Source organism: Eimeria maxima, genomic scaffold (genome assembly GCF_000499605.1).
Source record: "Eimeria maxima Weybridge genomic scaffold, Emw_scaff347, whole genome shotgun sequence".
In the NCBI taxonomy this organism is placed as follows: Eukaryota; Apicomplexa; class Conoidasida; order Eucoccidiorida; family Eimeriidae; genus Eimeria; species Eimeria maxima.
The window spans coordinates 22,466-34,147 of record NW_013566336.1 but is presented as its reverse complement, the minus strand read 5'-3'; the positions used below and the strand labels follow the sequence as shown (position 1 = coordinate 34,147).

General features: G+C 50.2%; 2 protein-coding genes across 2 annotated transcripts; both read right to left on the bottom strand.

The window, feature by feature from the left end:
• Positions 1-4,338: 4,338 nt before the first annotated feature.
• EMWEY_00029450 (hypothetical protein, conserved) lies at positions 4,339-5,006 on the bottom strand (the record flags this gene model as incomplete). The annotated part of the gene is made up of 2 exons (XM_013481506.1): positions 4,339-4,683; positions 4,899-5,006. 2 exons carry the CDS (start codon positions 5,004-5,006, stop codon positions 4,339-4,341), a joined length of 453 nt encoding a protein of 150 aa, XP_013336960.1.
• A 2,206-nt stretch (positions 5,007-7,212) lies between these two features.
• EMWEY_00029440 (hypothetical protein) lies at positions 7,213-10,247 on the bottom strand (the record flags this gene model as incomplete). Its single annotated transcript, XM_013481505.1, has 5 exons — positions 7,213-7,767; positions 8,258-9,218; positions 9,501-9,660; positions 9,799-9,961; positions 10,137-10,247. The coding sequence occupies 5 exons, from the start codon at positions 10,245-10,247 to the stop codon at positions 7,213-7,215; spliced, it is 1,950 nt and encodes a 649-aa protein (XP_013336959.1).
• Positions 10,248-11,682: the final 1,435 nt, after the last annotated feature.

Genomic DNA, 11,682 nt, shown 5'->3' with positions numbered 1-11,682 from the left:
TTTGTTCTGGATGTGTACAGAGACTCCTGGTTGAAGCTGTTTGGATCGGCCTCAATACAAAGGCACACAAGGCACCGAGCAAAACTCGGGTCGGGTATGTCCTTAAAATGCTTGTGGAGTAACAAGTTGTATGGTCTGATGGCACATCTGACACATTGACACCACAGCATTACTGGAATAACCCTGGGGAAGCCAAGAAAACAAGATGCTTCCTCCCTTGACTACGTAGGCTAGAGAGCTAGCTAACTAGCTAGCCAGCTACCTCAAGTCGTTAAATTCACTCTTTGTTTGACTTCCTGAGGAGCCCCAGCAAACCAGGCAAGCTATATTTGAAGAGAGGAGTAACCAAACATTCATTCGCAGGTAGACTGTTGACCAGTATTACGGGTTGCCTGTTAAATACAGAAGCTGTATTTTATGTGGATAAACATCCATTCGCAGGTAGACGGTTGACCAGTATTACGCGTTGTCTGTGAAATACAGAAGCTGTATTTTATGTGTAATAATTATCCATATGGCAATGAACGAAAGGACTCACAAATTGGCATTTGATACGGGTTCCTGGCTTTCTGTAGATCAGTATGGTAGAGCACGCGCGAGTCGGACTCATACTGCGTTGTAAAACTTGTAGCTGGCTTTCTATGGACCAGTGTGGTCACGCACGTATGAGCTTGACGCATACAAGCGCAAAGCAACTGAAACAACTTTTTGCAGCCTCCCTTTAAACGTATCATGTAGACACTGTGGTCGTAAGAGCTTCTTCTGTGGACCCGTTGCTGTCTTGGTTTATTAATTTTTATCCGTTTACTTATTTGATATCTCACTTGGGGAGAAAGGCCTACTGCGGCACCACATGCACTTTTGTGTAAGTGTTGCGCAGTTGGTCTCATACGCGGCATCGGGATGCAGGCCTTTCCGATAGGCATGCATGTACGGGCTCGCATTTGATAAATACACAGTGTAATAAGCGGCAACGAGACAGCAAATTACAAACAAGAAAAACAATAATCAAGAGCAAACTAAAGACAAGGGCCAGAAAGCACGCAAGCCAAAACGAGCCCAAAGCCCTCAAGGGAGTGGAATGTTTTTAATAATTAGTGACTAGGAAATAATAAGAATATAGCCCAGACGTCTCGCAGTATTTTAGAAGAGCACTGCGTGACGGTTAAATACTATGCGATGAGCTCGTAGTCCGCTGTAGTTGAAGGGAGCAGACTTTGCTACACTCATCGCTACTTTAAGTCTCGTCGTACAGGCCAAGTAGCGCATACAGGAGCTTTTTGTGTACCCTGTATGCTTTGCAGCTGCAACATCAGTAGCTGCTGTTGCAGCAGATGGGACAGTAACTCAAACAGAGAAGGCCGTAGCTGCTGTTGCAGCAGATGGGACAGTAACTCAAACAGAGAAGGGCTACACAAAAACCCTTCCCTCGTCGAGCCCTGTAAATTCCGGGAAAAAAACCAAGCTTGCAAAATCATCGCACAAATCCTTGGCCCTAGAGCCTTTCCTTGTGTAGCATACGTATCTGGTGTGGCAAAAGCATCAAACAAATAAATGGCTTCCGCCCGATAGTTTCATGAGACACTCATATTGGACTGAAGAAGAAAATAAGGAGATTTGCTGATGATGCAGGCTGGTGTCTTTAATCACGGGACAGGGAAAGGTGATTTTGATCCCGCTGAAGCAGATGCCGGAAACTGTAAAGAAGTATAAACAAACGACAACATTGCACAGAGCAGTGTTGGATTGGTTCTCCATATGCCCATGTATGGCGTGCTGTGCGCCTGCTGTTGGGCACAGTGCATACAGATATGGGAAGAAATCCGACAAAAAGGCCAAGGGATGATACCTTCCTTCGGTATTTCAGAAATGGAACACCACTGTGTATTATGTTCTAAGGCGGCTCTCAGTACGCCTCGAGTTGTAGCCACATAAACGGGAGTTGCACCTGTGTTTTGTTCCCAGCTGCCAGTTTTTCCCGCAGCATAAACTACTGCTGTTTTGCAATTTAGCGTAGCCTTCAGCTATAGGTGCAGTAACAGGGTGCCAGCTGCAGTAACAGGGTGCCAGCTGCAGTAACAGGGTGCCAGCATGATACGTGCGCCTTCTGGTATGCTACTACTGTATTTGCATGCCATGTTTATAGCCACCCTGCTAGGGATATATCTACATTCGTCTTCAACCATACCACAGTAGATGCGTAAAATGTAGGCTTTATTCTCACAATGATCCTTAGCTCTCTACCGTTTGCCTAATAACGATACGTAACAACGTTACATCGGCAATCTGTTTCTATGGGGAGGCAATTACCTAGCAGCAATGTGCAGTTCGCTTACACAGAGTATGCGAATACTCCAAACTTTCAAATGGCATCAATGAATGTGGTGGTTGGTGTCCTGGGAACACAACACAGTCTAGACTGTCGCAGCTGTGGCATACAGTCTAGCAACAGCTCAAATGCCTCCCACTAACACGTTGATGCTCGGCTTTTCCTTCTTGTGATATAGACTCCCTCGGCATGCTTGCAAAATGATTCCATAAACCAACAGGCTTGCGAACGTTATCAAGCAAGGGGCAACTTAATATACACGACATAGTGCATGTTTAGCCGTGTTATTTAGCAAGTGTGACTCCATCGACTCGGACACGCATAGAGAGAGTGATCCCCGTGAACATGCAGGCGTGTTGCTGTATCAAGCAAACGATCCCACATCCCCGTAAACATGCAGGCGTGTTGATGTATCAAGCAAACGATCCCACAGTCTAGTTCTTAACCCAATTTATTCACTTAGCTCTGAACAGACAGCAAAATAGAAACTTAAACCAGAAACTTAAACTAACTCTACGGTTAGGTACACCAGCAGTTGTGTGCTCGCCGCCGCAGCCGTTGCAACACTAAAAACCGCAGAGGCTGTAGCAGCAACCGACTCTTTCTATGGAAATTAGCTGGACCAAGACAGCGACAAAATCGTTCCTCACCACAGCGGATAAACCACTGCGTCTAGACTTTCAGCAGCAGCTGTGTCACCAGCTCAAACGGCAGCAGGAGTTGCTCCTAGGGATGCAACGCTGTGAGCAGCAACCTTTTGGAGTGACAGGACCGCTAGTTGGTGTTGACTTCGGAGAGGCGTGAAGTGCAGGAGCAGAAGCACAAACGGGGATACCAACAGCAGGCAGTGAATCCGGCAACACAAGCCATCGCCGCATCTGCCGTAATAGTGGAAACAGCAATCGTAGCAGGAGAGGCCACTGCAGCCATACTAGCAGGAGCACCACATCCATTCTACATACCCCAAATGGGCATGTTGGAGAGACCGCAACGGTAGCTGGGCATGCCTGTTCTACTGTGGTGTTGGGGACTACTACACAATCGTTAAGCCGCCAAACCAAAGCTGAAAATTTTACGCAAAGCAGTGCCCTGGTCCTTCTTCAGGCATTCAATTTTGGCTAACCACCCGGCACCTATTACGTCAAGCACGGCGCATTCTTTTACGGCTTCCAAGTGTCTTGGCACACTGCCTTGCGGTGACTTGGCACCTGTAGTCCACTGGGTCGCCTGCCTGAACTACTTCAATCGGGTCCACTTTCTTCTGCCCCTGATGCTATCGACAAATCTCTTGCTTTCTGAGCCTATTCGCCCCATTCAGCTCATTAAAAATAATTCCCAAACATGGTCCGAGTGCAGCTCACTAGAAATAATTCCCAAACATGTTCGAGTTATATGGCCACCCAGGGAGGAACCCCGGGTTAGAATAGGACTGACTGTAAGGAATACAGTTATGATACCGGTGACCTCCACTGGGTTCAGCCGCTATTTCAAAAACTAACCCCGAGAAACCAAACCGAGAGGAAACAACGCTTCCCTAAAAACAGCTTTCCAAAGCAAGTGCCGACGCGATCGACCCCTACATAGCGGGTCCGCCCTATATAACGCATATTCCCTTTTCTGAATATTAAGCAACTAAAAGCCCTAATTCGTAAATATGGCGATGTCTATTCTGCATCCATACTACGACTGCCGTCAGCTAGCCTACGGGACCAACCGAGCTACACCTCCCTAGGTACCCTATCCCCTGAACATTGGTACTACCGACTCCTTTCTTCTAACAATTATCCTAATTTCTAACATTTAGCAATACATTTGCCCCTCTCAGACTTATACCCGCATTACTCAACTCAAGGGCCTATTGTAGTGTCGTGCACTACAACTTCCCCCCTTCCCAGACGTAAGCCGGCCCCCTACAGTGGAGCCTATCCATCCAGGAAACCGAAAACCCCCAAATCCACCAAAACAATGAAATAACATGAAACACACGGAATTCACTACTGGAAATACTACTAACTTTGACGTAAACAGTGCACGCCCTCTCGCACGCGATTGAGCGCATCCGCACCGGTTGTACGCATAACGCCCTTCGTCTCCGCACAAGCCTTGCTGATAGACACATAGCTCGGCAGTAACGAGGACAACTTCAGCATTGTCCTACACATTGCCTCTGCAGAAGGCAGGTGAGAGTGAGGCCGCGTGTAATTTCTAGGTGCTATGTTGCCGTGTCGTATAGCGATCGAGTAGGTCCCGTCGGCATTTATGGCCTCAGCCGGGTGCGGTATTTTGGACTGCCCCCGCGTCCACATCAGTTGACTGAAGGTGGCATCGCCCCGGTTGGCCTTTAAAGTGCGGGACTGCTCAGGACTTTTTCACACCCAATATAATCGCACTGCTGTTGAAACCCAGCAAGAGTAGGCTAGCTAGCCCTTTTTGCCGGTTAGCGATCGTGTATAACCCATAACCACATGTGCGGGGACTGCGCACAACCACATTCCAATGGTTCATCACTCCATCACTCGGTTCCGCCTGCTCTATGCTCTCGAATAAAGGCATCTTACGTTCGCCCCACCGGGGGGTCAGGGCGGCGTACCCCCCACTGTTCCGCTGGCATGCCGAACTGGTTGCGGGCCAGGAAGGAGGTCGGCTCGATCGAGAAGAAAGGGGCGCATATCCGCATCTCAGTGTGCCTCTACCCCTGGTGGCCTAGCAGGGGCAGATGCGTGCCAAGAGGCACGGAGTACAGTTCGCTGAATCCATAGCTCGAGCGCGGTAGAGAACCAAAGCGCCCAGTGTAGTGTGTCGAGCACTACACTGAGTGCGCTGTTCAGTGCGTTGTTCTCTACTCTAGTCTATCCATCAATGGGAATAAATTCCTTGATATTGGTGGGTGGAGAAAAGAAAATTATTAATAATATTTCACTTTACAGAAAATAGTGATATGGATACTAAATTCTTCTGCGCTACGTCCACAACCGGTGTTCCATGCTTGGACACGCCACTCCGAAACCCCCTACCAACCACAACAAGCAAAGCATTTTGACATTTATGTGTAAAATATAAACAATGTAAACACTCTTTAAGAAAAGTGATAAGCCATATAGGGAGCAAATGGTGTCTGAAGGTGAAAACTTTCAATTATTCTGAGTTCAGCCTCAAGCTGTCTGTACATGCTTGGTATTTACAGTGTCCAAACGCACATCATTGTCACAGTGTAAATGCCAACCTTATTCATGTTTGGTGGTTATATAGCATTCTCCTTAGAATGACGAGTGGTATGGGTGGATTGGCAAAATTTGTACTCCTCGCCATAATCATAGTATGACTGATGGGCTAGAGTAAAATTTGAAAAATGGGTTTCGGAATTGTGAGCTGCTACCCCGAAAAAAAAGTTTAAAAGGGGAAGCGAGGGAGCACCAACTACGGAGATAAAACCAACCGTCTTCACACGTCTGGAAGTTTCCTCGTTGCAACCGAGTGTGTTGCTGCCTTTGTCTTATTAGCCTAGTAGTGAAATATGATATGTATGTGCACGAAAATTATCTCCTCCTCTTTATCTTTTCGTGAAGCTGTCTGCTATGTAAAAGCGCACATTCGTAGATGTGTGGATTTGACGACATTTCTACAGTTGATATTACGGTGATGTGTGGCACCTGCCTGAAGTAGCATGTACCAACGACAGAGGCAGACCGACGCAGACAGGAAATAGCAACTAGAGCACCAGACAGCTGCAGACACTAAATAGCAGCTAGATCACCACACAGCTGCAGACGGTAAATAGCAACTAAAGCAGCAGAAGCAGTCCCTTCCTCCTGTTTCTTGGCCGGATAAGCTAACAGTTCGGGTTTAGGGGTCGGGTTGTTTTATCCCGACACTTAGGGCTTAGAGCTTGGGGTGGCCTATCCCGAACAGGAATAATACAGCTAGCCTCAGTCATTTGTGTCCTTTTTTTTCTTCTTTTGTGCACGCCAAGAGGCTGGGTATTGATAGAAGGGATATACATTTGGATTACTGAATATAGGAGGTACGGATACCGTTCATTCTCGCGCCCATCAAAAAATTGATGTTTGTCGTGGTAATGTAGAGCAAGCACTTTGAAGTCTCGGGTTGGTGGCGCCATGGTTAAAGGTTGCCTTGGTATTACCGGGTAATTAGATATAACGATATCTAGGGTTTCGGGCATGCCGTTTAGGGTCTATGGGTTGTGCTTGCTGGCGGTGACCTATGCAACCGTTATCATCGCTTCCAGCGCCGTTGTTCTCATCAAGCCTCACATTCCTTTTCTTGTGTGTTTTCTGCATGCTACGCAGCGATTGCTGCAGCAAAGGTAGCACCTGGTGCTGCAACAGCTGCAGCACCAGGTGCTGTTGTCTACTGGTGTTACTGCCTCTGTTTCCCACGTTTCAGCAAAATTGTCAGGCAGTTTATGTGTGCGTTAGGAACCAGAAGGGCCCTGTCTGTACTGGTTCTATTAGTGCTGCTGGTGCTGCTTCTGCCTCTGCTGCTGCCTTTTTCGCTGTGGGAGACTGTGTGTCTTGGTGCTACAGACTACACGGAAAGGCAGCCGAGCATGGCGGCCTCTTCGACTAGCAGATGGAGTTGTAGCGCCGTAGATCCACGCTTCTGCATTTGCTGCTGCTGTCTGTGTTGCTGCCGGCTCGAGGAAGCACCGCCGTCTAATGCTGTCCGCCTTCAGTTCAAGTCCTCAGATTTCCTTCATCCGTGATGCTTGTGTCTCTTCTCTGCCTTTTGTTTATGTCTGCCCCTACTCCTAATGTCTCTATTGCTGTTTAGAAACAGAAAACGGAGGTGTCTCCTTGTCTTCTCCCCCTCTTCTGTCTCCCTCACCCTCAGCCGTGAATGTCGGCTATCGCAGCAAAGCCCCACTAGCAAAATCCACCCTTTGGCGGCACATATATCAAGGCTCCTCTTGCTGCTACTGCTGCTACATTTGCTGTGCTTTGCTCCTCTTCCGCTGTGCATTCTCCCCCCTTTTGTACCTTCATCAATGTCGCGGCACGCTCTGCTGCAAGAGCACCAGCTGCTGCTCCTGCTGGTGCTCCTGCTGGTGCTCCTGCTGGTGTTCCTGCTGGTGCTCCTGCTGCTGCGATTGCCGCTGCGGGATATCGTTGACGTTCCTTCCCCCTGAGGCTTTTGTGTCCCTTCAGTTTCCGTTCTGCCGCTCGCCGTCGAATGCCGCTTCTCCTTGTCAACTGCATACCTGTTGCTGCTGCTGCTGCCCCCGTCACTTCTTTTTCGGGAGCTTCTTCTAGAACGGTTGCACCTGCACCGGGGGCTGCTGGATGCTTCGTCTTTGCTGCGTTTGCTGCTTTTGCGTTTGCTGCTGCTGTGCGTGCCTGTGTCCTTAGGACATCTGCTGTTGCGGTATTTACTACCACGACGTTTGCTGCTGCTGCCGCCACTGCCGCACCTGCCGGTATCTGCCTCCAGAACATGTTGTGAAGAATTAACTGCAGTATCCTCAGCAGCTAAACAACGCTGTGACCGCCAGTCCCTACTGGTTCTGCGTCTGCTGTTGCTGCGTCTGCTGTTGCTGCATCTGCTGTTGCTGCGTCTACTGCTGCTGCAGTTGGCATTCTGAGTGCTGCTACAAGACTTCTTGCTGCTGTGGCTGTGCCTGCTGCTCCTCCGTTCGCTATTGCACTGGTCGTCACGTGCGCTACGACGCTTGCCGTTGCCGCTGCTGCTACTGCTTCTACTGCATTTCAGTCTGCTACTATCGTCGTTGAAGTGACTCTGCCTTGTGCGCTTGTTGCTGATTATGCACCTTCTGCTGTTGCTGCTGCTGCTCCTCCTGCTTCCATTGCTGCATCCGTTGCTTATGCTTGTGCTTCTGGTGCTCGGATCTCCATCATCGCTGCTGCTCTGGCTGCTGCTCTGTTTAATGTTGCTGCGTCTGCTGCAGCTGACCTCTTCGTTGTCACCAGGGCTTTCCGTAAAATGGCCTGGCTTGCCAAGTTTGCTGTTGCTCTCTCTGCTGCTGCTTCTGCCGCTGCTGCTGCTGCTACGGCTGTTGCTGTTGGATGATCTGCACTCTCCACCACCGCAGCGCACGATCTCCTCAGAAGGCTGTTTCCCGCGTCTCCCAACGGCTCCACAGGTGCTGCTGCTTCTGTTGTCGTTGCCACTGCTGCTGCTGCACTTGCTGCCGTTGTAGCTGCTGGTGCAGTTGATGCTGTTGCTGTCGACGTTGTTGTTGTGGCCGTCACTCATGTTGCTGCACGCTGCATTCGGCTTCTGGACGGTGTCGCTGCAGCTGCTATTCCTACGGCCTCTGCTGCTGCAGCAGTTGCTGCTGTTGCTGTCGCTGATGAAATTGTTATTGTTGCTGTTGTTCTCGCTGCTGCCACTTGTTGTCCTCTCACAGTCCGTAAACGTACTAGGGGTGCTAGGGAAGGAGGCAGTTGTCTGCTGTGTGGCATCATCTCCTGCTGCATCAGTCGTTGCTGCTGCTTCTACATTGATCTGTACTGTTGAAACTCCCGCTGCCGCTGCTGGTGCAGCAACAGCTGCTGCTGCTGCTGGCGGCGAAAACGGTAGGCCCTTTGCAGCAAGTACACTGGCTACTGCCGCCTGGGCTGCTTCAAGTGCTGCAGACGAGTCAAATTGCAGCTTCCCACTTTGCAGCTGCTGCTCTTGCTGTTGCTGTTGCTGTTGCTGTAGTTGTTGCTGCTGCCGTTGCTGCTGCTGTTGCTGCTGGTGTTGCTGCAGGTGCTGCTGCAGTTGCTGCTGCCGCTGCTGCTTGGCCTTAAGTAGGCACAATTTGAGTGCTGCTCGCTGCGCTAAGCAAGCGGTGAGTGGATGCTCAGGCCTCTCAGCTGACGACCTCAGCGAGATCCCCCCAGCAAATGGTGTTGCACCATGAACAATCCTGCAGCAGCAGAAGAGGCAGAACCAGCAACAGAAGCAGCAGCAGCAGCAAGAGCAGCAGCATGAACAGCAGCAGACACACAAGCTTGCTAAGAATTTAAGCCTCGTAAAGGCGTCTACCCCCTTGCATGCGGCCCCTAGACCCTAAACCGTAAACCCTCAATTCAAGGGGTCAGGCAGTAAAGAGAGACTATGCCAAGGAAGCGTCTGTCTTCCGATTCGTTCTCTACGTCTCCCTGTGATTGCCTCTGTCCCTTGTGTCTCTGTCTCCTTGTCCACCTACTTATTTTTGCTGTTTGCATGGGGTGTATAGCGTCTCTTAGGAGGAGCATTCTTAAGGTATTCTTTTATTTCTTCTATAGAAGAATGAATAGCAGCAAACACACGGTGTCGCTGTCCTAATAGGTGATCCTCCACACGTCGGTCTGTTTCAGGCAATCCAGCTGTACGTACACCCCGCATGTATGCAGCAAATACCCACAAATCCTGTTGTACCTACAGCAACAACAACTGCAGTAGCAACAGATACAGCACCAACAGCAGCAGCAGCAGCAACTGGAGCATCAACAACATTGACATACCGTCAAGAAGGGCACCGCACACATCGCAGGGCCTTAGGTCTTGTGACTGAGAGCTCGCGCTGCTGCTGCTTAGGAGACACACACGCTTCTGCTGCAGTCTGGATGCAGTCGCATTCAGTGTCTCCGCAAGAGCTGTCTCCCCTAGCCTCCCCGCCTCCTCCGCCTGACGCAGACACCACAACCATAAGCCCTAAACACTAAACGCTAAACCCTCGATCTCTCAAGCGAACTACGCTAATGGGGTAGCTGGTGTTGCAGAGGGCTTGTTAGAATCTCCTTTTAGCCGTCGCCGCAGCAGCAGCAACAGCAGCAGCAGAAGCAGCGGCTAATAGACCCACCCGTTTGAGGGTTTTCGCTATATCTTCCTCTAGACGCTGGACCTGCCTCTTTGCTGCTGTCTCTCCCTCTGCTGCTCGGCGCTGCAGCACACCAGCAAACACTCCAATCATCCCTGCTACAGCAGCAGCAGGAGAAACAGCACTTCCTGCAGCAGGGGAAGCAGCAGCAGCTGCAGTAGCAGCCCAACAAAGGGGGGGCAGCAAAGGAAACAGACATAGTAGCAACGCTAGAAAGAGACACAAAAGCTAGTCCCTCAGAGGGTCCCCCTAATCCCTAAGAGGGGCCCCCATGTCCCTAGGGGGGCCCCCAAGTCCGGTAGGGCTCCCCTAAGGGTATTGTTGGGTACTGTTGTTAGTTAAATGATTTAATTTAAATCACATACAATTGCTTGTTGTATTTTACGTCGTGCATAATCAGCAAAAGATTGAAGGAGAGGAAGTGTCTCCTCCTCGAAGCCAAAGCGTTGTGTCTTACGGAGGTGTCTGTACACCTCACGTTGCTGCAGGTTGTGCTGCAGGCGGCAAGGAGAGAAACCTAGCCGCTGCTGCTAAGCGACACATGCAGCAGCAGCAGCAGCAGACAGATACAGACAAAGACAGACTGTTAACACAAGACACACAATGCACTAGCAACTACACTGCAGCAGCAGCAACGCTGCAGCAGCAACGGACACACAACAGCAGAATGGCAGCAGCAGCAACAACGGAGCAGCAGCAGCAGCAGTAAGAGACATATAAAATGCAATATTGGGGCAGTTTTAGCGTCATAAGCGAACCTTCTGCACACACACACCAGCAGCAGCAGCAGCAACAACAACACCAAATGACTCAAATCCACGCAGACACAGCAGCAAGAGCAGCAGCAGCAGCCAACTACATAAACAGCCGCCCCACATGCTCATTCAGCTGCACAACCGGCAGCACTATTCGCTTCAGCAGCATCACCACCCGCAGCAGCAGCATCAACAATAGCAGCAGCAACAGCAGCAGCAGCAGCAGGAGAGTCTTACAGCTCCTTCAAGAAGATGAGCTGGACATACACCTGCAAGGAAATGTCTGCAGACATTTGGATTAAGAAATTCCTCTGGTGTATTGTTGCTTCCTGCTGCACCCATTAAGGCAGCTAACTGACACCGCAGGTCCTCCATGCTGCTGCTGCTGTTGCTGCTGCTGTTGTTGCTGCTGTTGCTGTTGTTGTTGTTGTTGTTGTTGCTGCTGCTGCTGCTGGTGATAAGGGTGCTGTAGTCGTTGTTGCTGCTGCAGAAGGCACTGCTGCACTAACAGCAGATTCGACTTGCAGCAGCAGCAGATGAAGCTGCTGCTGCTGTTTATGCTGCTGTTGCTGTGTATGCTGCTGCTGGTGATAACGGCACTGATACGCTGCCTGCTACTGTCCTGTGCGGGCTTCACTGCTGTTGCTTCTGCTGCTGCTGCTCTTGCCAAGACCGTCATCCATACATATGGGTGGGCTGTCCTAAGCAGAACTACAAAGAATGCCTGACGTTGCAGCAGCAGCAGAAGCAGCAGCTGCAGCTGCGGCGCAAAC